Here is a 26,863-nt window from a genome sequence, read left to right on the forward strand (position 1 = left end):
TAAATGGATAGAAAACTACTAAGCTTAAGCTCTTTCTGATAAAGTAACTTGTTTTCTAGCAGAACAACTTCAGATATCTTCTAGTACAAATGCATACCTCAGTAGACTTAAGGGTCTGGTGACTTCTGTGAACTTATAGAGAGGCAGTGAGAAATAGGAACCAAGGAGAGTTGTCATTTTGCAACTGAATACCTCCTTCTGAATGCCTCGTTGATTTGGCAACAAAAGTCTTAATGACTTACACAAAGACAGATGCAAAACTTGCAAAAAACTAGACAGGCAATTTAGGTGCTTTGCTTTTTGATTAAGAGAACAGATTTTGGCTCTAATGATATGCCAGAAAACAATCAATAAGTATTGATTTCTCATTCATTTGGCTTGTTCATTAAAATTTTCCATAGTGATTTGCCGGGAATGTTCACTCTTTAATTAGTGCAATTCAATAATATTTCATGGTCAAAATTATTTATTGGGGATTAAAAGTTGCTGAAAACGATTTGTTCAGGAATAATGAAAATGATGAAAGTTTAGCAAGAAATTATATCTCTATGCATGATAAAAACAAGCTTGAATCCGCTCCAGAATTCTCTCCTGCTCCAATTTAGAGCTAAACAATGTGACAGCATGGAATAATTACCTCATTGCTCTGTATCTAATGCTCTTGTATAAGACACTCCTGATAATGTAGTGCAAGCATTCACTTTCCTTTTAATGACTTTCCATTTAATGAATTCTGGCTTTAATCACGCCTTTAACCTTATTTCAAAATTCTGGGTTCCAATGCTAGAAGTGAATGCTTAATGTACTCTTGGACTCCGTTAGGAAATAAATCAAATGTGGTGGTAGGAGTCTAGGCCGGATTCACATCCACAGGTATCTGAAAAGAGCCACTAACATTGAGGGTTCAGGGAAAGGCAAAAAAGGACAAACACATGATTACAGCCTCAGCATAAAAGGATTTCCTGGAGGAGTCCAGGGACCTTAGGAACCTCATTATTGTTGTAAATGTCTGCTTGGCGTTGGCTTTATTTCCCTTATTAAATCTTAAATTTTATAAGCCCCCCAAAATCTTTCACGGTTTTTCCCATTGTTGTCTTCCAATTATGCTACTTAAAAATTTCTACTTTAAAGTATTTTATTTGTACAAAAACTATCCCATATATGTAAGTCATATAGAAAAAGAAGGAAAAAGACACCCATGTTTCCTACCATCAAGCCTAAAAAATAAAATTAGTATTTCGGAAGCCCTCTTTATGCCTCATTTCTAGTTATAGCCCATTTTTTCTCCTGGTTATTTCACAAAAGTATTTCACTGACTGAGCCACCCAGGTGTCCTTGCTGTGCATTTCTGAACATGTCTTTTGGTACACATTACAAGAACTTTTGGAAGCATATATACGTGTCGAGGTAAACTTAGTGGGCCATTGACTTTGCATATCTTCCATTTTACTGGATAATACCAAATTGTTTTAGCAAAATAGTTGTAGGAGTTTTCCTTCGTGCTATCACATATTACTGTGAAATTTTAGACTTGCAAATCATTTTATTTTTTAATCAGAGTGAATGCTTACCAAAGTCTAGTTTTCCTTTTTTGTGAATTGGTTGCTTACATGTTTGTCCATTTTTCTTTTATGTTAGTTGTGTTTTCTTATGATTGTTGTGAGTTCTCAATATATTCTGGATAACAATCTTTTTTCTTAGTTAAATGGGCTACAAATATCTTCTCTCATTTTCTGGCATCACTTTCCATGTTCTTTACAAAGATACTATAGTGTCTTTCCGTGATCAGGTTTTCATCATACAACTGTGGTCAAATTAATAAACTTTCCTTATGATTTGGAATTTTTGTGTCTTAAAGCATATAAACATTCTCCTACATTTTCTTCAAAATGTTTAAAACACTGCCTTTCATATTTGAGGCTTTAATCCACTTTGGAATCTATTTCATGAATGATAGGAGGCTGGATCCAATTGTATTTTTTTCCATATGAATGGCTGATATTCCCAGAACTATTTATTAGTCCATCCTTTCCCCACTAATATGTAGCGTCAGTTCTGTATTAGTTGCAAATTGTCATGAATGGGTCAATCTGTTTCTGAACTCTACTCTATTGCACTGGTCTATTGTCAATTACTGAGACCACACCACTATCTTAATCACTTTTACTTTATAATGAATGTTGGCATCGGAGAGAACAAGCTCCCTCACACTGTCCTTCCTCAAGTACATCCTGATTACTCTGGGCCAGATTGTTCTTCCATATGCATTTTAGAAACAACTCACTGGGGCGCCTGGGTGCCTCAGTCAGTTAAGCGTCCAACTTCGGCTCAGGTTATGATCTTGCGGTTCGTGAATTGGAGCCTCACGTCAGGCTCTGGGCTGACAGCTCAGAGCCAGGAGCCTGCTTAAGATTCTGTGTCTCCCTCTGCCTCTCCCTCTGCCCCTCCTCTGCTCTCGCTCTCTCTCTCAAAAACGAATAAATTTAAAAAAAATTTTAAAAAAACAACTTGCCAAGTTCTAAAAAAACAAAACCAAACCAAAACCAAAACCAAAGCCCTGTTCAAATTCTCAACAGAACTGAATGGAATGTATAGGTTAATTTGGCATTATGGCATGTTTACAACACTGAGGCTTCCTGCCACTTCTAATTTATATAGGTCTTCTTGAATGTCTTATTGTGGTTCTTGAGCTTCTTTTGCTAAATTTATATTGGCTACCTTATGCTTTTTGTTGCTATTTTAAATGGCTTGTACAAAAATCACATTTTCTGTTTGTTATAATTAATTGATGTAAAATGATTCTTGGAGCCTTCCATCCTGCTAAACTTTTATTAATTCTAATAGTCTGTACCTTGAGTATTTTATGCAATTTTATTATCAGGGAATAATAATAATTATGCTTCTTTCTTTTCATTCCTTATATCTTTTACTTTTTTTGCACTTGCTAGGACAACACTGAACTCAAGCGGTCATAGCAAAGTAAGTGGTGAAATGTTAACGGCATTCTTAATTTTAAAGGAAAATCTTGACTTTAACATTTCACCACTTAATCTGATGTTTGATAGGGACTTTTGTTAGCTTTACATATCAAGTTAAGAAAGTTCTAGTTTGGGGCACCTGGGTGGCTCAGTCGGTTCAGCGTCCAACTTCAGCTCAGGTCATGATCTCGCAGTCCGTGGGTTCGAGCCCTGCATCTGGCTCTGTGCTGACAGCTCAGAGCCTGGTGCCTGCTTCGGATTCTGTGTCTCCCTCTCTCTCTGGCCCTCCCCTGCTCATGCTCTGTCTCTGTCTCAAAAATAAATAAGCGTTAAAAAAAAAAGTTCTAGTTTAATAAACTTTTGTATTTCTAGTTTAATAAACTTTTGATCAAGAATAAGTGTTCAACTTCATTGAAAGTTTGCCTTCATCTAACAAGATGGTTATATATGTTTCTCCTCTAGTTAATGTATGAATTATATGAGTTTTTTCATGTTAAACCAACTTTGGGTTCTTTGCATAGACACAAGCTGGTTAAAATATTATATATGTTATATATACATATATAAATATATGTATATATAACATATATATACAAATATATATAACATATATATATAAATGTATATAAAATACATTTCTGGATTCAATATTTATCTGTGTGAATAAGTAGGGTTTTTGTTTGTTTCTTTGTTTTTTTTAATGGTAAGAATCCTAGCCAGCTACTGGGTGTTCACTCTGCCCACCTTAGAGTAGAAGAGGAACTCTATTCCAGAACAAAACTGTGTTACACAGCTTAAATCTCATAAAAATGTATTAACCCCATCTGCAGCTTAACTGTTTGTGAGATATGCAGATCTGTATTCCATTAGTTACACAGAAAACCATTCCCTAGGCATTTGCCAACGTGTATCACCTCTAACTTATTGCCACTCAATATTTATTAAATGCTCATTTAAGAACTACAACACCTGTAGTGTATGAAAAGTTTTTAAAAAAAACCTCAAACCCCAACTTTTTGAATAATTTTATTAACTCTTTACTCAGTAATGCAGATCACACTCCAACTGCAGAAGACTTTTTTTTTAATTCTAGTATAATTAACATACAGTGCTATATTAGTTTCAGATGTTATGAGGATTTTTTTTTTTATATCTAATTGCAATAGGGACATATTCCCTTAAAAAATAATTGTTATGATTTCACATGGAACCAATAAATGATTTGCTTTTAATAAAATAAGGAAGGACTAGCAATACAGCTGGCAAATATCAAATATTCAAATTTAAAATGCTGGTTATAAGGTAGAGTCACCAATATTCTTTCATGTTTATAAATTCTGTCATCATTTAAGAGAATGTTTTTAATCATGCCAATAAAGTCTGAGGATTAAAAGAAAGAACCAGTTGAATGGGGAAAATATTAATGAATATTCAGTACATGTTCTTCTGCAAATATTCTAAACTCTACCTGTAAGTATGCACAAAAAGAAGAAAAGTAATATAGGAAAGAGTAAATTAGAAAAAAAAAAATTGCTACTTGATTGACCCAAAAGAAAGCAAGAAAGCAGATAAAAATAACAAAGATGTTTTTGTTAGATTAGTAATAGCAAGAGCTTGGATTTAAACTCAACATATAAGTATATAAATTAAATAACAACTCTCTAAATGCATCTTAAAAATAAAGAATTGGGAAAATTTAAAGAGATTGAGAAATTATATTAAAAAAATAAACAACTATATGCTGTTTACAAAAGACATACAAGTTTACAGTAAAAGAAAATGATACACCCTAAACACTAACCAAAAGACAGCTGATATAGCTCTTTAAATATCAAAGTAGATAGTGAAATGAATTACCAAAAATAGAGACATTCTCTGATGATCAAAGGTCAATCTACCAAGAAGATAAGACAATTCTAAAGTGTATGTACCTACAAACATCACCTCAAACATATAAAGCAAAAGCTGACAAAACCAGAAGAAGAAATCAAAACAGTTATAGGGTGAGATTTTTTTTTTTTAACACATTCTCTATCAGTAATACATTTTAGAAGTTTTAAACATGGTTACTAGGTTTGTCTGATATACATGAAAGAGCACCTGAGCACCAAACTAGATTAACAGCTGAGTACTATCATGTCTTATTCATCCTCTCTTTAATAATTTATATTACTCTCACTGGGGCGCCTGGGTGGCTCAGTTGGTTAAGCGTCTGACTTCGGCTCAGGTCATGATCTCATGGTTCATGGGTTCGAGCCCTGTGTCAAGCTCTGTGCTGACAGCTCAGAGCCTGGAGCCTGTTTCAGATTCTGTGTCTCCCTCTCTCTCTGACCCTCCCCTGCTCCCACTGTCTCCCTCTCTCAGAAATAAATAAAACATTAAAATAAATAAATAAATAAATAAATAACTTTTACTGAACACTACATTATATATTTGTGTGATGCCATTAATCTAAAGGTGAAGGTCACTGTGAGAAAATGTCCAAATAACATCGTCAGTAGATTTACTGTAAGGATGTTATTTAATATTAATATTGCTTTTGCTCCAAATCATGCATTATTTGTGCCAATAGCTGTACCTCTCTTAAGCAGATGATTTGGTTTTTTATCTTATGAACGCTGATGTGAATGATGTAATGAACAAAGGTCTTCCCCTTTCCTTCTGGCAACTAGAAAGCTGAGAGCCAGATACAAGGTCTTGCCTCAGAAATACTAGAAGCATGGTATATGTACTTGCAGTATTATTTCTGGTTCCACTCTGTCCTCATCCTTATTGTTCTCTCTTATCTTGCTACTATCAATTTACCCAATCCTGTCATATAAAGGTGTCTCTCCAAGTTACTTCTAGACAGTATATGAATAAATGAGGTATAAGGATAAAAATACATGGGTAAATAGGTAGATACTCTTAACGGCATCTGGTTACCTTGCTCTTCCTGATAAAGACTTTATTTAAATCAAAGTAAATTTCACAGAAGTGATTTAATTCAGAGAAATCAGATTCCACGCAAACCAATAAGCTAACAACAGTTCCACAATAAGCAAATATATGTAGGCGGGGCCTGATAATCAGAGAATTGGCTGGCTTGAATATCTAAGCAGGCTCGGAGTTCCACTGACATGTCCACAGTCCTGGGTTTCACACCAAGCATCCTGGGTCCATAATTCAGGTGCAGACTATCATCTTAGGGATCTGCTTTTAGGAAATCTAAAGCTTTATTGCATCAATCGAACCATTTTGTGGAAAAAGTGTAAAGGAAAGTTAGAGGAAGAGAGATGGTATTATTTTCATATCCTTATGCTTCTTTTTCCAGGATATACTTAAATTACCTAGAAAGTAGCTGAGAAATATTCTTTTTTTTTTTAAGATACCCAGATATGAGTAATTAATTCCAGATACAATCTATGCTGAAAGTGTAGACTTTGCTAAAATCTGCCATATTGCACCTTCAGTCCTTTTCTTCCATGTGAAGAAAAAGACTTCTCGTGTAGTTCTTGCTAGAGCTAAGGAATGGTAAGTAACTAAAGGAACTAAGAATAAAATGCCGTATATAATCCTCCATGTTTACTCTTTAGGGAAGATAATAGTCAGTGTTCTCTAGTGGCCCAATGGCTAAGTGGGTATGAGAAAGAAGCAGCATTTGGTACTCATACCCAAACCTCACAGGGATACTTGAACTACCTTTACAAACCTACAAGGGACCCAGTTCCTGCTATGCCTCCAAAGTATCAATGGGTCATGGTGCTTACAGAAGCAAGTATGAATTCTTCAGGTATTCAAAGCCTACTTTGACTCCAAGGATACCCTGTAGCATACCTTTAACATCAGGTCTCATTCTTTAACATACAGTCTATGAATCAGAAAAAAAAAACCATTATTCTGATTTTATTCATTTTTTCCCTCTTCTTCAGATTCCCTCTCATCTCTTAAAATGTATATTGTATGTATTTGTCTTATACCAAATGCTTCATCTTCCCCGTCCTTTATCCTACAAATTACATGCCTTGTTGCATAGTTAGCGGGGATAAACACTGTTCTTTCTACCCCGGAGCCATCTTTCCTCTTACTAGTCAGTATGCCACTAGGCTCTCACTGTTCAAAATATTTTTCTAAAGGTATCAAACTTACTTTCAGCCTCTCAAGGCAGGCTAATCATAATCTGCCTTCATATGTAACTTTTATCAGTTAGTCCTAGTTTTTCTTTCATTGTCTCTATGGAATATGCAGAAACTTCCACAAAAGAGCCTTTGAAATATTTGAAGATGAAAACAGTTTCATCTTAAGGATCCTGGAATTTCTAGAGTGCGGGAAGTGCATGTTGTTAAAGTGAGTTTTCCAGGGAATCTAACCAGACTAAGACTACAACCTTTTTCTACCAAGATCTCTCTAACATGGCTGTTTTCTGCTCTTACTAACGCTTACTTAAAAACCTGGACAGTCACAGACATTTCTAGTCATTTAGGGTCCCTGGATACATGATAGAGAACTCTTACAAAGACCAGCACCACTGAGACACTAAGAAGTGACAAATACGAGGGGCGCCTGGGTGGCTCAGTTGGTTGATCATCTGACTCTTGACTTCAGCTCAGGTCATGATCTCACAGGTCATGAGTTCAAGCCCCGGATCCAGCTCTGCATTGATGGTGAGGAGCCTGCTTGGGATTCTCCTTCTCCCTCTCTCTCTCTCTCTCCCACTATCTGCCTCCCTCACCTCCTTAAAATAAATAAACTTAAAAAAAAAAAAAGGAAATGACAAACATGAAACAAGGCAGGAGGGCAAAATAATTACTTTTCATGTCTCAGAACACAAGAAAAATAATGTGTTTATTTAATAAATAATAAGTGCTAATTAGTCACTCTTAATAATTAAGTAAAAATCCTTAATAAGGATTTGTCATGGCTCTTGGTGAAAAAACTGTTCTATTTCTTTTATGTATTATGATAAGAAAAATATATTTGAGCATATTAAGTAATGGATTTGTATATAAAAGCTATCAAAATTTTAATGAGATGCTTGAATAGGCATGGCTTATAGAGAGAAGCACACAAATGGTACTCAAATAGAACTGTAACTGTGGTAAATTTCTGCATGGTCTGAAAATAATTGTATCACTCTAAAAACTTACAATAATTCAATATTAAATTCAACATACAAAATTTCAACATAATTTTGAAATTTGAATACAAAAATCCAACATAATTAATCCCTCCTCATTTGGGAAGCCCATTCCTGGAAGAACATGGGTCCCCGTGAAGAAATGGCGGCTTATGTGTTCTTCCTTTCCTCCTCCTCCCTTTCTGCCTCCTTCTCTCTCTCTCCTTCTTTTCTCTTTCTTTCGCTATTTCATTCTAACATAATTTTTCATGGACTTTAATTGATAATCCTTTCACTTCGCTGAGCTGCCTCAAGGCCTAAAAATATGCTAAACCACACACCCTATCAATAAAACCCTCCAGTGCTCAGAAAGCAAGTCAGTACTGGACTGTCCACAGGAAGTGGGGAGAAAGGGCCCTTTACATAAGGGCAGAAACCAGCAGAACTGATGGCAGCTGCTGTACCTATCTTGTTGCAGAAAGGTGTGTGTGTGGCGGGGGGGAGCGGGGGAGGGTATCTTGAAATGTCAAACGGCCTGTGTTAGGTCCGCAGTTTACTTCCTTTTCTAAACCTCTAGGTCTTCAGCGTTCCCTAGCAACAGACGCAAAGGATCAATTTAGAAAAGTGCTTTCCAGAGCATTCCTATCTAGCTACTGACCAAGCCATTTTAGTTTATGTGATCAAGCAATTGAAATTCACGGAGATTTATCGCTGACTGTCCTCCGCAGCAAAACCGGAAGAGCGCCGCTTGATATGTATGCTGCTAATGTCTAAAATGACTGATTCTACCTCGACCGCACAAGCATGGATCGGTTTCAGTAAGAATTAGTAGTCTCTGCATCTCACTGTGAACCGACAGTGTTGCTAGGGAAACTGATAATTATGTGGCAAAATGGAGGGTGTAGAATAGGAAAAGGGTTCAGAAGAAATGTAAGGTTTTGATCCAAATCAGCATGTTAATAGTATAGTTTGTTGATCTTCTGTGGTCACATAATTTAATAAATACCATTAATTGTATGTTTGACAAGATACAGATTTCTGAATTGAAAAGAAATAAACAGAAATGAATTGAACATTGGAAAACTACTGGTTACTGATCACACTTTGTGCAGGCCACAGCAGAAATACGTATTTACTACAAACTACAATTAATTTTGAGAAATTAAAATATTTGAGAAGGTAAAAAGAAACTAATTTTTTTCTCACATTTGTCTTCAGAAATCAATCTTAGAGTTCCAGATATGAAAATTATAATCCTATAGAAGCTCTAATAAATTTGCTTCTATTCACTTCAAAGATTAAGTCATATAACCTCAAAACACATACTAGTGTGGAGAAAAAAGATGTGCTACTATTTTAATATTATACAGAGTGGAGCCAATCCAGAGATGCTGAACGACCTTCCTGAAGACACACAGCTCTTCAGTTAGTGGTAATGCTGGTGCCAGATACTCCTCTTGAAGCGGCCTAAGACGCATTGCGTGCACAGTATATTTTGTTAAGGGAAAGCCTGGCAAAAGGAGATAAATGCAGTAAATGGTCTCAAATCTCTAGATCTCACTTTTGAAGGAAGATGTCCAATACTTTTCCTTTTTTTTTTTTTTAATATTTTTATTTATTTCTAGGAGAGAGAGAGAGATAGTGTGAGCAGGGGAGGGTCAGAGAGAGAGGGAGACACAGACTCTGAAATAAGCTCCAGGCTCTGAGCTGGCAGTCAGCACAGAGCCCAACGCGGGGCTCGAACCCACGAATCGCGAGATCATGACCTGAGCGAAAGTCGGACGCTTAACCGACTAAGCCACCCAGGCGCCCCAATACTTTTCCTTTTTAATGGCTAAGAGTTTAGTTCTAAAAGTTAATGATATGATATAAGCACTTGTGTATCAGGAAAGTCTCGTTGGAGAGATTTTAATATGTGAGAAAGCTCATCAAAGAATTAAATAGCTCATTAGTGACAGTTTTACTGCATGTCAAATCACGGCCTGGAAGCTGTCTGGCCTATCATGACAGTGCTGATTCACAACATTCTTTTATTTTCGCTTCCAATGTCCACTAGGTACAAACTTTAAAAGATGAAATCGAAGGTTTTATATCCTCCTGTGTATTTATCTTTATAAATTCTTATACATTTTCTAATTTATAAATATAGCACAGATATTAAAACACTCATTCACATTCATATACACACAACCTATGTATGGATATGTGTTTGTGCAAGAAAGTAAGTGACTGATGTGTGTGGTAGGTACATAAAACAAAACAAACATTTATAAGAGAAAACGTTTCCAGTGTTTTGATCTCATTTGGTCTCCGACAGCAAAGAATGGGAAGTATATACAGGACACCAAGGTAAAAGCTTGAAACTATACAGAACTTTTTAACTCAATGAATTCCAAGTGCTAGAAGTAGGTAATCAGCCTTCTGATGTTAGGAAAAAGATCTCCATTCTGAAAACTTAAAAATCGTAAGCCTGACTTCTTAATACATAAATAGTACAGCTTCGCCCAAGATGGGATGAACTAACATTTTAAGGTAGTTTATCTTTTTAAGGTAGTTTATGAAGTCTATCATAATTATGATGGCTTAAAAACACTTGGCTTGCTTAAGTTTCAATTTTGTTATTTCCTTACATCAAATCGTTGATTTTTGATAAAACAAGAAAGAAACGATAGGTTCTTATCTTGAGACACCTTTTTTCAAAACTTTTCCATGGCAGGAAAGATTTTTCAACTTTTAAATCTCTGGGAAAGAAAAAGAATATAAGGCCAAAGTTTATAGTCATTGAAAACAATTTCTGTGGTAGGAGAAACAAACCTTGACTTAGGCCATCTTGACAAGATGTCTGCTTGACATCCAAGTTCTCCATGGTGTCTCCTTTGGAGACTTCACCAAGAGATGTTCTTCTCTCAAAGATGTTGTTGTTATTGTTAACTTGTGTGCCATTTTGCTTCAGGAGTCTGAACACTTCAGCTTCCAAATCTCTAATCTAAGAAAAAAAAAAAAATCCGTCCATAAAACTCTAAGCCAGCACTCCTCTCCAAGTACTGAGCAAAACCATCCTATTCCTTAGTAGTTTCGAGCACATAACTCACCCGTACTTGCAGACCCTGAACTTCCACAAGATGAGCTTTTTCCAAATCTTCTATTTTCTTTCTTTCTGCTTCTTGTCTTTTGAGGAAATCAAGTTCTCTTAAGAAGAAAATAAAAGATCTGATTGCACCAGATACTCCATAATAAGGAAACATGTGAACATTCTTATCTGAAGCAATAAGCCGCACAGTGGGATAAATAACTGGATAGCTATTTAAATAAACAAAACTCAATCACAGTTAGAAAAAAAAGGTATCTAGTAATGAAGGCAAATAAAACATTTTAATGGATCTCAAAGTAAAGAAAAATGCTTTGAATCTGCTTACTGTGATTTTTCACTTGTAACTCCTGATTCTAGAACACCCAGACAGATTTAGAGAGAAGCTACTGAACTAATAACCCACCTTGGGTAATTTAGTGGAGATAATTACATGTCACGTAGTTATTATTCCACATTTACAAAGTAAATATACTTAGTAAACTGGTGGAAGTGGATGGTAAGAATTTACAAAAGATAATTATAATTTGCCTTCTGTGAATGACAGTGGCAAAGGGCTGGGTGGGTCAGAAACAATGTGAGGTGGAGGAGGAAGCTGTCACACACCTGAGGATAATATAGGGAGAGGGAAAAAATATCTCCATTTGGAGAGTCTGGAATACATTTAGCAATGTTTATTATAAAGCTGTTTTGTGAAATAAAATGAGGTATGATCTTTTTGGCAAGAAGAGTTAAAATAGTGATGTACCGAATTTATGATCACAAAGAGTAATTTCCCCCTTTTTAACAATAAACATTTTATAGCAATCTCCCTTAAATATTAAAAACATTCTTTCTGTGATAGGAAATGACAGAGATATTATGAATCTTACATATACACTTAGCTTATTCTAAGGCTTGGCATGGGGCAGAGTGCCGGCACTGCTTTTTGTTGTTCTAACTGGGCTGGAAGCAAACTGATGAAAAGAAATCCACTAACAATCTCCCTGAAATTACACCAAAATCCAACAGAGGGAAGCAAAGCAGCGTGAGTTTGGAAAGCGCTGCTGAAATGCAAAAGCAGAGTGTGGTGCCGGAACTCTCCTGCTGCAGTGCACTGAGACCCCTGTGATTCTCTCTCGACAGCTGAGGAAAAGAAAACGGCAGGGCAGGGGGTCTTGCTAGTCAATATTGACACCATCTGAAGTGGGAAAATTCTGCAGTTACTGATTCAAAGAGCAGAGATAGAAGCGGCCTCATCAAGGCCCCAACTGCTGCTCTGCGCGGATGGTGGTTCTGCGGGACTTCAACTGGGCTTCTTGCTTCCGAGTCACAGAGTTGTTTCGAGAAGGACAGAGATTTACATGTTTCAATAGTTACTAGGAATGATTAACTATCAAAAAGAAATCAGGAGACAACAGACAGCCCAAAAATTGTAATATAAACAAAATATAATCTCACATGAAAAAACCATAGAAGTAATTTCCAAAACTATGCTTTCTAACCATGCTTCTTCAAGGGATCTCCAAGATTATCTTTTCTATTCTACGAAATGTTACAAAATTACCAGATATAAGCCTTCTTTAGCTGCACACAACTCTTCTTTAGTCATTAGAAGCTACTTACTTTTGTTGAAAATCCTTGATCAATTTCTTTGCTTTGTTGTATTTCTTCTCCAAGGCCTGATACTGGCTTTGAGTCTCTTTGAGGTGCTCATTCACTGTGTGGCATAACGTCTGAGCCTCAATCCAGTAGCTCTCCAGCTTCAACATTCTCTCTTTATTCTCTTCTATATTCTGTTGGAGTTGGGTTTTTTCTAGTTCCCACCTCACTTTCTCATTTTCTGCTGCTTGCAGCTGGAGAAAGCAAATGTCAAGATAAGGATCACCTGGGTATTCTGTAGCAAAAATTCTTTATGTCTTTATAGTATGTTTTAAATTAAGTTCTACTGTCACATGTACTTAATCATCTAGAACCTTGATATGAGAAGAGCAAGTCTTATTTGCAGCGTTTCAGAGATTCTAAAATGGAAGGCTTCAAAAGTGAAATGCTTTGCCCAAGGTCACACATCTGATAAATAATAAAACCTGGATTTGATTTCAACTCCCAGGATCTTTCCATCATACCATGTGGTTTGAAATTCTATGAACAGTAAACAAATAATGTTTTAGAGTTGACTGATTCTACCTAATGAACTTCAGTGTACTTTCTTTTAGAGTGTTTTTCTTCATATAATTAGATGTAAAAAAAAAATTAACTAAAAAGTGAAAGGGGGAGAGGCACACCGAGAAGGAGAGAAGGGCAGAAGCACAGTTTGGCCTCATAGTTAAGAGGGGTGTGTCTCTGGAGACATTCCATTTAGAGTTGAATCCCAGCTCTGGCAGTACTGTTGGCTTTTAAACCTTGAGCAACCAACTTAAGTTCTTTAAGTTCTCTCCAGTAGATTATCTGTTAAGACGGAACTGTGATGTAACAAAACAGCATGCCTGGAACTGCTCCTGGCCTTAATCTGATAAACGTTCGTTATTTTCACTTTTTTGTTATCCCTTTTAATACTGTGATTACATCCTTTACTTCAATTGACACGACCATAGTCTGTAGCTCATTATTTTGCTGACAGTGTTCTGCATTTCCAGAAACTTATAAGCTACAATTTGCATGAAAGTATAAAAGATAATGTAAGTAAAAATACAAATTATTGCTGAACTATTTTAAATCCCTCCGATGGAACAGAAAGACGGCTTCCTGTGTTTCTGCTTCCAGGGACTCTTAGGAATAGATAGGATACTAGTCCAACCCCCTTATTTCTACAGATATTCAAGGCTGATCCTTTAGGTGAAGGGTCAAAGGTCATCTATTCACAATAACTGACCTTTAAACTAGTGCTTCATCTATTTCACATGCTTCCTTTCAAGTTCAAAAGGATGCAGAGTCATTATCAACTAACAATTTTCAAAATCTAAGACATCTCCAAACCATACCACATTCAGCAAATATTTTAAACTAAATGCATTGATGAAACAGATTACAAAGTCAAAAAAGAAAAAATATTTCAAAACTAGGAATTCAATGATCAACATGGATATAAAGAGTCATAGTAAAATAAGCTACTATAAATATTACATGCCAATATAATAAAGAACAAAATACAAAATTCTTACTTATAGGATTTTCTAAGTTAAATGTTTTTGGTCTAACATATAAGCTTTGTTAAAGCGCTTACAATCCACAGGGGAAATCTTTCTCCCTCATTATAACCAACAATTAAAAAAAAAAAAAAAATCTCTTCTTCCATTCTGTGCTAAGAAACAACAGCAATTTAAAATAGGACTAGATTTTTACCACATCTTTTATTATGCAATGTTTTGTATTCAAGTTGTTTATTTATCAACCACTACTAATTTAAAAATGATTATTCACAGAGCTTGGCTGACACCATGAATGATGTATAGACATGTTTTGACTAAAGAGCTACAGAGTTATTAGCTGAGAATACCATTTAACCAAAATAGCCCTGCTAATTCATCTCCATTTAAAACACATGGAAAAAACAAAATAAGTGTTCAGCGTGAACAGGAAAACAGATCATTAGTGGTGAGGGAGAAATTATGTCTTAATTTTTAAAAGGACCATAAAACAATAAAGAATATTATTTTAAAAGTAATTCAAAAACAGTTTTAAATCTTTGAGATGACATATTTGATAAAATTAGACACAACTCTAGGAATTTACAAGTACCTTATAATTCACCAACTTAACATGCCCTTTTGAACCTAGTATTATTTCATATATACACTAAGAATACATACTCCCTTTTACCAAGGCCTGCTTTTTCCACAACTTTAAATAATGCAAACTAAACTCATCTAAAAATTTCCAGGAGCATCTGGCACCTCAAGTCAATTATTCACATATTGTATTAAATTCCATAATATTTAATAGAAACTGGAATTTTTTCCATGAAAAAGAATGTGTTACATTAAAATACATGGTTTCTGCTGAATAAGTCAAAATAAATAAATGATTAAACCTACTTAAAGTAAGATAAATAAAGAGAGATACAACCTAATAGCTTGGATAATAACAGGATAATTAGTGGTCAAAACGTAATTCGGATGCTAGAACCTTTAACAATATTTAACTTTTGAGGAAATCTCAGAGTGAACCGGCCACATAGGTGCAAATATGTAAATATGTATTTTTAGACTACTGTGCTCTTTTCACTGAGGGAGTATGGTGGCGTTTGCCCCCTCTGGGTAGGTGTTCTCACTGGTGGGTTTGTCTACGTATCTAACAGTGGAAATGAACCGCTCACATTTGTACTCTTTCAAATGCACAGGAACAAATCCTTTAGTCCCAGGGTTGAATGTAGTCACAGCATCCAAAGTTTAAAAAGCACAATTCAAACACCATATAATGGTGCTTACCTTGGTCTTCAATTTTTGAATCTCTGCTTCTGTAACTGCATGTTTGATTTGCAACTGAAAATTGAAAAGAAAGAAAAAAATCTGAACTAAGAAAGTGTATCTCTATTTTTAAAGCCCCAGCGGCTAGAAGAATACCTTATCACACAGCAGAAGGCCTAGAAAAGTGCCGCAGTGCAGCAGGTTGTAAATTAAAATGTCTAGTGTGTAAAATGACTCACTAGGTGCAAACTAATGAAACACAGGTGTTATGGCCCACATTCCCTAACAGATTAGGTTACGAATTTAATTGCTCGGGGACCAAAGCAAAGAAAACACATTTTCTAGCTCCCTTTGCAGCTCTTCCTTTCCTTTCCGATCTGAGTGTCAAGGAATTGTCTCGGTGCAGTCTGGCGGACGGCACTAGTTGGCCCGAGGCCGGGGGAAGAAGCTCCGATTCCAAATCTGGAAGAAAGATGGCGCTACGTTTCCGCGAGTCACACCACAGAAGGCCGAGCAGCTCCTACACCGCTCCCGCTGTGAAGACGACGAGGGTTGCCGCAGTTCGACAGCGACATCGGTGATTTTTTTTTTTTTTTAATTGCAGGAAAGGTGGAAATCCAGATTTCAGTACTCCAAACACGGACTCCTGTTGAGGAAACTGCACCCCAAAGAGCTTCTGCTACCGTTTATCAGCGTGAGAAACATCATTTACGTTTGTTTTGCTTCTCCCCTCCCCCCACTCTGTTTGCTCTGTAAGGGTGAGAACAAACGAAATATTTATTTCTTGAAGGAATAGAGACGTGCACCAAAATTTACAAAAAAACGATTTATGGGTTGAAAGTCTCTTCTCTGAAATCCTCGAGGCCAGATGTTTTTGGGATTCAGAATTTTCCCAATTTCAGAAAGGCAGTAAGCTGCATTTTCCATAAATTGCTTACTGCTCACAACGTGGTCTGTGGAGGCACTTGGGATCAAATACACAAATATTTTTGCCACCAAACACAGGGATTTCCCATTAAGTGGGGTACACAATAGCATCCCGTTTCGGTCAGGTTCGCCACCAAATGGGTTAAACTTGCCACAAAATTATTTTAAACAAACTGTTTTCAGAGCATGTTGGATTTAGAATTGTACTAGAAAAAAAAATAGAATTGTACTAGAAAGACTGTAAATGTCTAATATTACCATAATCAAATACGTCTAAGGGTCCATTGCCAGAAAAAGTGGCTCAGTTGACGGAGGGATAGAAATGTGTACCTTGGAGGGCACGACACCTCGTAAACCTCAGCTCTCTTTGGTCTGGAACCTGCATTTCCTAGGTTTTCACCCAGCTAGCAGGGCACATGGGAAGGATGGAGAGGGGTGCTCCCTTCTCAGGTCTCCTGTTATATTTAAGGCCCTGTGGTCTACACTGCTACAGCTCTGTCACTGCTCTCCGTCCGGCGGGAGATCTGATCTCTGGATCTGGACACTCCTGTGGTCTTGTCCATGTGCTTCTTGCTCCTTTCATCCTCACCGGTTCATAGGGGCTTCTGTGCACCAACAGCCTCTAAAGAGGAAGGACTCTGTGTTGTGGTCATTCTTTCAGGAAGCCCCCAACTGCCTGCTCGGGGCTTCCTCAGTTTCTCTACCTGGTGGGACAACGCTCAACCTACCTACATTTAGGAGTTGCTTAAAGCAACAATGTGCCTGGCAAGCGCTGCTCCAAATTCATGGAGACTCCCTTCCACCTTGCTGATGAGGTCTGAGCTCACCCAAAGCCCCAGCCTGGATGAATCTTTCAGGACCCGACAGTGACAGGCAACCCGGCCCCACACGCGCAAGTGCTCAAGTGGATACTCCAGCTGTGAGCCCTACAGTGAACACGGCACTGCACAATCACTAATCCTTACATTTTGGGACTCCCTTTAAGAGGTGGAAAGCTAGGGGGTGTAGATACAAATTGACATGGCCTAGTTGTTATAGCGAACTGCTGTTAAAATCACAACTAAGAGGGGTGCCTGGGTGGCTTAGTCGGTTAAGCGTCCGGCTTTCTCTTAGGTCATGATCTCGCGGTTCGTGGGTTCGAGCCCCGCGTCGGGCTCTGTGCTGACTGCCGGCTCAGAGCCTGGAGCCTGTTTCAGTCTGTGACTCCCTCTCTCTCTGGCCCTCCCCTGCTCATGCTGTCTCTCTCTCTCTCTCTCCTAGAAATAAATAAAACATTAAAAAAAAAATCACAACTAAGAACCTAGATCTTCTGGTTCCTGATGCAGTGACGTTTTCCTCAGAAAATAAGGATTAATTCAGTAGGGTGCTATGCTACGAGTATAACTCTTTCCAATTCTAACAAACATTAGTGCTAATCTCCTTCACCAATATAAACTAAAAACTAAAAGTAGCAAAATACTGAGGCATTAGACATGCCGCATACTACCGGGAATTCTTTTCCATCGAGATCTTATACTGCAGTGTGAACACACTCCATCTGAGCCTCCAGCAAATCCATGTGCCTGGGTGAATTTGAAGGATCTGCAATTGTTAGTGACATGAAGAACAACTCCTTGATCTTTCTACCGTGGCCAAGCGGAAAGAGTAGTTAAGTTAGACTGCTGGGATTCATCTCAGGCCTACCGTGAACTAGCTACATGACTCTGGAAAATCACCGAACCTCTCTTACCTTCATTCTCCTCAGCTGTAAAATGCAGTTCCTCATAGGTCATAACCTTCTTTATTGGAAGATTAAATGAGATAACCCATGCAAAGCTTTTAGTGCAGTGGCTAGCATAGAATAAGCCCTCTACAGTGAGCCAAGATTAAGACAAGAAGGACTTTAAGAACCCAATTTTTTAAATTACCCCAACACCACGTCTTAGTTTAAAGCGCTAAAAGCTGTAAAATGTCACAACTGAAATAAAGCAAATACCTCTGGTTCTATTTGGAGAGTAGCAGGAAATCAAAAGGGCAGATTTTACGACAAGCACAGTGACCCTGGGGGAGTGCCAGGTTTTACTTTCTCAGTGGTGAACTCCCTTCCCTGAGGGGTAACCAGCTACAAGGCATGCAGCTCGTGAGGACCTCGGATTTTCTTTGTTGGATTGTCTTTGTTCAGATTGTTGTGACCGCTAGGAAACTGCTTCTCTGGGGCCTCGCCTCCCATATGAAAAATGAACATTTTTCCTTTTCCCAAGGCTAGGTGGGAAGAAGTCCAAGGCCCTTGCAAATACCACAGGTGTGACATTTACGAAATGAAGAGCCTGGAGATGGTTGTCATGGTTGCAGAGTCTAGAAATTTTTGTCTCAAGTGAGCGTTTTTATTCCTTTGAAGGCATAGACCAGATTAATCCACGGATGTGCAGGACAAACCCAGGTAAAACTGCAACCACCAGGTTCATCTCCAGCCACCCCGTTCTCCCAGCTCACCAAAATGGGTAACAGAAGAGAGTACAACTCATGAGCAATAAAGTGAGAACACTGAGTCAAGCTCGTTACCAAGTACAGCCAAATTCTTTAGATACGGGAATGTGTCAATTCAGACATCATTCAGAAGATGGACGAAAGTTGGGGCGCCTGGGTGGCTTAGTCGGTTAAGCATCCGACTTTTGCTTGGGTCATGAACTCGTGGTTCGTGGGTTCGAGCCCCGCGTCAGGCTCTGTGCTGACTGCCAGCTCGGAGCCTGGAGCCTACTTCAGTCTGTGACTCCCTCTCTCTCTGACCCTCCCCTGCTCACGCTGTCTCTCTCTCTCTCTCTCCTAGAAATAAATAAAACATTAAAAAAAAAAAAAAAGAAGATGGACGAAAGTTTTAGTGCAACATTTTCCTAGTATTCACAAGGCCTAAGATGATAGACATGTGATTATTTTAAGCCTGTATGTACATTAAGAGAATTTCTACAAGTCCATCTCTAGTAACAGGAAAAGCATGAAGAATAAACTAATTGAACTTTCTTTCATTTTTATACAGGAAGAAACTGTGGTCCGTAGCACAAGTTGTAGAGCTTGGGTGGGTGTCAAGGCCGGGCTTCAGACATTTTAGTCGACGGTTCGCGCCACTAAATGTCTTACATTTGTGGGTCCCTTTATCTGTTTTATCGTTGCAAATGAGTCTGTGAGGGAAGCAGGACAGGGACTGTCCACCTCATTGTTCAGATGGGGTCAGAGGCTCAGGGGCTCAGAGGAGTTACCTGGGTTCTTCAAGTTTCCAGGAGAAGCAGGTGCTAGAGTGGGAAATACCTCAGGTCTGACTCTCCCTACTTCTCTTTCCCCTTGCACCATGTACCTAATCAGCTTTGGGATACATTTTCCATTTAATCCTCATAAAAACTCTGAGGCTTATGTCATCTTTCTGACCTCCAGTTGAGAAACTACTACTCCAGCTGGAAACCACGGATCACTGCTGGTAGTCTCTGAGTGTTCAGACAGGAAATGCAAAATGGTGCTCAGTCAGCTGCTGCGATTATTCATGGAACTTAGGAAGAAACAGCCTTCTCATTATTCAACTAGCATTTACTTAATGAGACTATGTGCTGGGCTAGGCACTGAGGATACAAGAACATGACACAGAATCTCCCTTCAAAACACTGTGGAGAGACTAATAAATAAGAAACACTCCCTCCTGAGAGAAGTTCCCAAGTCACCCTGAGAGAAACATCACAGGGAACCTGCTCCAAGATGGCCGGATTAATCTTTCATTCCCATAGCCAGGTCAGGTGACCTCAGTCTTTGGCCCGTTTGTCTTATCCCTCACTTTGGCAAATGGGCAGGATGAGACCGAGATACCTCCATTTCACAGAAAGAGGAAGAGAAAACCAGTTTTCAGAGAGATGAAGTCACTTGACAAGAGCAGCGCAGTTGGTGGAAGTGGTGTTTTCTTATTCTAGAGAAGTTCTCTCTCCGTGTGTTTAATAACCTTTCCAAAGGACAGGTCCAGGGGTTCATCCATCACCGCCTGAGACTGGTCAGGCTGACTGACTGTAGGGGCAGGAAGTCAACATGGCTAAATAACAGAAACGGCCAGCCTGAAACACCTATTGGGATTCTGGGGCTTTGGAGAAAACTCTTGGGAAGAGAGGATGTAAATAAAAAAAAAAAGGTGAAGGATTGCAGATCAGTGTCTTAACTTACAAAACCAATCTTATCTCTTCTTTCTTCTTTTAACATGAAAGCCATGGAAGTCACCTTGGGTTGCAGCACAAGTAAACATATGCATCCTACAGAGAACAGTAGCTCTTCTATAACATTTTGCAGGTGTACCCGCTGTGTATTTTTTGTTTCTTTCTTTCAAAAAGATGAATACAGAACATGAACCCTATCACTGAATATAATTTGAATATAACTGCACTAGAAATAGAAACATCCTTATGCAGAAATAGAAATGGCAAGACTAAGCTTCTATACTTTCTTTACCTATCCTGTGTAAGAATGGAAAACATTTTTCTTTAAAAAGTGCAACATATTATATTTGCAGCAAAAATTTTAAGAGATCTCTGGTGCTAGAGATTTTACAATCAGACGAGAGCAACATTCTCTGTTCTTACTTTACAAAGGTGAAATAATAAGTGATATTTGCACAGGACTTTATAAGTGTGGTTTCAGCACTAGAATCAAAGTTTTTAGAATTATCTTCACAATTATTTGATTGAAGTCTGTCTTACCTATGACAGGGTAGGCTCCACAATAGAAGGAATGAGAGCTGTTTTTGCCCATACTTGGGTGCTATTAGAATGAAGCTATGCCATATTCTTATAATTTCTGCTCAAAGCTTTACATATGGTACCTATCTTTACTTTAACAAGTGTTTTTCTCAGGGAATAGGTGATGCAAAATTAGCTGAAGTTGGGTGATTGAATAGTATAATAATCCAATCTGAATGATAACACTAATTGCAGCATACGTAGTATAGGGTGAGCTACTCCAACGAGGTCATCTCCAAGTAGGTATTCATAAACTAGTTATTAATGACATAGGTGAAAATGGATGTAGGTGAAAGCATGTAATTACAGTTTCTTTTTAAATAAATATCTGTTGGCTGCTAAGTAAACTATTTTATATAAAGTATTTTACAGTTTCTCTACATGTTAATGGAAATTTCCATAAAGATAACTTTATATTATTATCTAATGCATTTACAACTTCTTCTAGATTACTTTCCATACATTCTCTGTGCCTTAAGTAAAGTAAAATAGTGCAATATTTAGACTCCACTTTTTTCCCTCAAGACTCCCATGAGTCTGAGGAGGAATGTGAAGGGAAACAGTGGACAACCGGTTTCAATGTCTCCTGAAAGCAGTTTCTGATCCAGCCTCTTCCTTCTTCCCACTAAATTTCCAGTGAAATCACATTAAACAAAAGAAAATCCCACAACTTCAAATGGACACTAAACCTAAAAACATCCAGTACTAGAATATGAAAGAGTTACAAAGTTGAATTTAGAAAAACGTATCCAAGCTTCAGTCCAAGGAGAGGAAGACGGTTTGTCCCATCCTCCCTGACTGCTGGAGATCCCGAGGCCATCCAGTGAGAAAGTTGGGCAGCCTCTACTGTCTTTCCCAGGAATCGTCCTCAAACCAGGCTTGCCAACTCTCTTGGCAGTCCACATCCATCTAGTTGTTGCTTTCTGAATGGCCATTGGATGGCCTCGGGATCTCCAGCAGTCAGGGAGGATGGGACAAACCGTCTTCCTCTCTTTGGACTGAAGCTTGGACCCTCCCCTGCTCACACTGTCTCTCTCTCTCTCTCTCTCTCAGAAATAAAGACATTAAAAAATTTAAAAAAAAAAGAAAGAAAGCAAGCAACAACTAGAGTAGGGAAAGAATGCAGGAAGGGGGCTGATGAGTTGCCCACTGCATACTTTGTTCCCAAAGTGGAGCAGTATAGATAGAGGTGGTCAAGTAAGCATTTTGAGAGCAGAGAATAATCTTTTTCTCTTTTAACTTAGCAAATTGAGTGGCAAGATTTGGAAATATCTCACCTGAACTCAGAGAACTACACTAGATGACAGACCACCAGAAAATAGCAGCCAAACCAGAAACTAGGCACTAGGCACACAGCTATGTCCTCTTGATGTGGGTCTAGAAATAAGATGCATAATTTAATTATTTATTTATTTATTTATTTTGAGAGAGAGAGAGAGCATGTGAGCCTACATGAGCAAGCGGGGTGAGTGAGCAGAGACAGGGAGAGAGAATCCCAAGCATGCTCTGCACTGTCAGCAAGGAGCCCGATGTGGAATATGAGACCTGACCCCAGTAACTGTGCGATCATAACAGAGCTGAAACCAAGAGTCAGACGCTTAACCCAGTGAGCCACCCAGGCGCCCCTAGATGCCTAATTTAAAGAAGTAAATGGCTGCTGACTATACAAAAAGGGTTTTGTCTCATTTCCAGATAAACACAGGAGAAAAAGGCAAACTCAAGACTATTACTAAATATTTCAAGTGAAGGTAAAGAGAGTATCAACTTGAAAACTCAAATAATGAGGTAAATTAGAAGAATGATGTATCCCATAAGTAAAAATACTTTAAGGTAACTCTCTGGAATATTGGGCTGAAGACAAAGTGAAAAAGCATGACAGATGGATGGAGAGTAAGTAAAAGGAAACCGAAAATATAATAAGAGAATTAAATCATGTTAGAGGTGTTAAAGCGCATAAATGAATTTGAAGTATAAAGCATATTTAATGCTATAGAAAATTGAATCATTGACATGAGAGGACATATTTGAGAACAACCTCAGACAGAAAAGAAAAGAAAAGAAAATAGGAACAAAGATAATTAATATAGAAGACAAAGTCCAGAAAAGAAACAGCAATAGAGAAAAAATAACAGAACTAAAGAAAATATCAACTAAAACCAAACCAAAACACAAACATAAAACAAAGAAAGCGGATTAAAAGAAAAAAAAAATCAATGAAAAGAGGCCTACATCTAAGAAAGTATGATAAAAATGTAAAGTACAAGGCTAAAATAATACAAGCAGTCAAATGCCAGATTGGTATTACACTTTTCCTTTACAATATGCAATCCTAACTCAAAATAGTGAACCCTGCCCTACAACATTGTCAGGAAAAAATGTTGTGAAGCAAAATATTAAACTTAACTAACTATTATTTCTATATCACGACAATTAGATTTTTTCCATTCTCAGTATGGAAGCTCATGAAAGCTATACTTGCTTGAATACTAAATAAATTACTTAAGGATATACTCCAAGAAATGAGAAATTCTGATATAAAGGGACTAAGAGTTGAAACCAAGTAAGCTAAGAGTGTAACTATTTGTTGTACATATCATAATAAAGCTAATTGAAAATATGTAAGTTTAAAAAATGTGACAATTATATTTCAATAACAAATTTGTCTTAGAAACCAATATTGTATCAAAAACATTAAAATGATATTGTTCTGGAACACTCAAATGCTATTGTTTTCTTCTTATTTTGAAAATCATAGAAATAGAGAATTTTTTTAACTTGAAGATAATTCTTCCTAAAATCAATAAACATAAATGAAACATAAAACATTAAAATGAGATGAGATAAATTAAACTTTGATAATTATAACAATTAAGTTAAATTGCTAAAGTTTCTTATTAAAAGAGCAGACTCCAAGATAATATTTTCAAAATTTACAATAAAACAAAGTACTTCAATTAAATTTACATTATAAAAGTAAGCACACATTTATGTAAAAGTGTGTTTATCCAGCAACTACAAACAAATGTAGCAGATTAGTAACATCAAACAAAGAATATATACAAAAAAATCTTTGAGTCATATTTTATGTGGTTTCAACATAACATTAACATAGATAATCAAAGCTATTAGGCACAAAACATAATGAGGTATAGTTTTACTATATGTGTCTCAAGTTACTAGGTAAATAGGAAAAATGATAAGGATACAGAAGGTAGAAAACACATATTACTTTTAGCACAAATACTCATTAGTCTATTATAAAAGCATAGCTTTTTAAAAAATCAAAAATCAAAACTTGTAGACAATATTATCTAACCACAATGTAATGAAACATTAGATTAATAATAAAAAGTTACAAATTAAAAACTGTTTCCTCAATTATTCAAATAAAAAGAGAAAATAAAAATACACATTAAAAATATAGACTATTTGCAAAATGATGGCAACAAGAAGAATGTACACTGAAGCTGAAAGATGTTGCAAAGACCTAGCTGAACAAAGAGGGAGTCATAGTTTTAAGTGCTTTCATGTTTAAACAATAAAGTATTAGAGTATATTCAGCATTTATTGCCAGAAGTTAGAATAAGATAAATCAAACATTCCAAAGGATAACAGAATGATGCAACGAATAAAAAAATAAAGGCAAAATGACTGGCAAATGGCCAGGATAGTGCAACATCACATACTAACACAAGCTGTTTGCTGCCTTTCCTGGATGCAACTTTGGAGATGCCAAAGATGAAAAAAAACAAAAAACAAAAACAAAAACAAAAAAAAAGAGCCTTGATAGGCATCAGAGTCTCATTCATCAATTAACAAAAAAACTTGTATGAAACTCTTAAGAAACAGAACACAGGTGTTTCCAGATGTGTTTGGAAAAAATGAGTATGAAGCAGGACAGTGTTTGTAACCAGGAATGGGAGACAGTAATCTAATTAATATTTAATCATATGTATATGACCTGGGTAAACATGCATCTGCAAGTAAATCAGGGATACTTTACTCCATTCTCCTCAAGTTTAGACATGCTGGCCACTAATTTAAACTCTGGTGCTGTGTGGTAAAGTAGTAGCACCAGGATGATGGTGAATTAACATCAGGATTGCACTGAAATCCCACTAGAGTTAGGAAGAAGTGTAAGTGAGCTGGAACAAATTACTTTCTAAAAGGCAAGTCCATAAACATATCTAACTAACATATCTTATCTAACATAAGCATATCTAAAAGTCCTTGAAATACCAAAAAATTATGGAGAGACGGAAAGACAGATAAGAGTATGCTATGGCTATTATTTTTTTAAATGGGAGACATAGCTATTGATCTGCCTTCTATGTTATTAGGGGAAAATAGCCTATGACTGAGTCAAAACTACTCATGTGTAATCTCTAGAGCAGAATGAAAATGCATGATTTTTAAGTAACAGATACAAATTTAATGTGCATCTAATAGCAAGTAGGTAAAAGATAAAAAAGAAACAAGAAGAAAGTATGAAAATTGTAAAAAATAAAATAAGGTGACAGCTCTAAGTTCTAATATTAAAGTGATTAAAGTAAGCGTAAATGGTTTAAACTCATGAATTAACTGACAAAGACTCCCAGAGTAATGCTAAGAGTAAGATTTAAGAATAGGTTGGCTAAAGGAAACACGTTTGAACAGAAGGGTATGAAATAGCTAAAACAAAGATGGAAAGAATAGATGCTGTGAAGCAAATATGATGCAAGAGAAAGGCAGTGTTGAATTTTTACTATCAGACAAATAAAATTTGGGGTAAAATGCATCATAAGGGACAAAACAGATGTTACAATAAATCAAAAAGTTGTAACAATCCTGAACATATATGCACTAATATCAAAGATTTAAGATATATGAAACCACAACTGCTAGAATTATAGGAAGGAAAAATAACTATAGTTTGCGATTTTAACATGTGCTTTTCAGAATTTGTATATCAAGCAGACCAATCTAAGCCATGCTACAGAGAAGAAATGTATATTTCTACTATTAATAATATTTACATAAATGAAAAGCATATAAATTTCATACCTAAGCACAGAATATGTGTTTTTTGCATACATGAAGACTATTTAAACAGTTTATGAATTAAGCTACAATAGAAGTCTTGAAAATTTTAAGTAGCTATCATGCAGGATATGTTTTCTGACCAGAAATTTGATAAAATCAGAACCTAGAACAAAATAAAGCTACATATGTCTGGAAAGTAAAATATAGCACTAAATCATTTCTATGTTAAAGAGGAAATCCCTCTTTAATATTAAAGTGTTAAAGAGAAATCACATCTAAATGACAATGGCATTCTAAATGTAAAAACACTGGAACATGTAAGTAAAAAATGAATATTTAGAAAAAGTATAGCTTTAAATATATTTATCAGAATGCAAGAGTTATCAAAAACAGATGTACTAACTGCAACTGATCAATATCAAAACAAGAAAGAAGGGCAAAAAGAAGATATTAGTAGGAAATAACAAATAAGTATTTTTAATTAAAAAATTAGGAATGTAAAGGCTAACAAGATAGACAAAAATTCTACATAAAACAACTAAGAAAAAGTATTCAAATAAAAAGAATAAAACAGGAATAAGTAGTTATAGATGGTAAAGATTTCAGTACTTCAAAAGTATATGATA

General features: G+C 36.6%; 1 protein-coding gene across 8 annotated transcripts in view; it reads right to left on the reverse strand.

The window, feature by feature from the left end:
• Nucleotides 1-26,863, reverse strand: part of PPP1R9A (protein phosphatase 1 regulatory subunit 9A) — a 321,919-nt gene that overhangs the window by 46,437 nt on the left and 248,619 nt on the right. For 7 of the 8 annotated variants that reach the window (XM_077765381.1, XM_077765377.1, XM_077765376.1 and 4 more), the window contains exons 8-11: nucleotides 15,568-15,621; nucleotides 12,767-12,996; nucleotides 11,166-11,262; nucleotides 10,888-11,059 (exon numbers count right to left, since the gene is read on the reverse strand). In XM_077765381.1, the coding sequence (XP_077621507.1) occupies nucleotides 10,888-11,059; nucleotides 11,166-11,262; nucleotides 12,767-12,996; nucleotides 15,568-15,621 (553 nt within the window). The remainder of the gene's footprint in view (nucleotides 1-10,887; nucleotides 11,060-11,165; nucleotides 11,263-12,766; nucleotides 12,997-15,567; nucleotides 15,622-26,863) is intronic. The other variant, XM_077765379.1, reaches the window with a different exon arrangement.

Source organism: Crocuta crocuta, unplaced genomic scaffold (assembly GCF_008692635.1).
Source record: "Crocuta crocuta isolate KB4526 unplaced genomic scaffold, BGI_CrCroc_1.0 scaffold14, whole genome shotgun sequence".
NCBI classification, from domain to species: domain Eukaryota; kingdom Metazoa; phylum Chordata; class Mammalia; order Carnivora; family Hyaenidae; genus Crocuta; species Crocuta crocuta.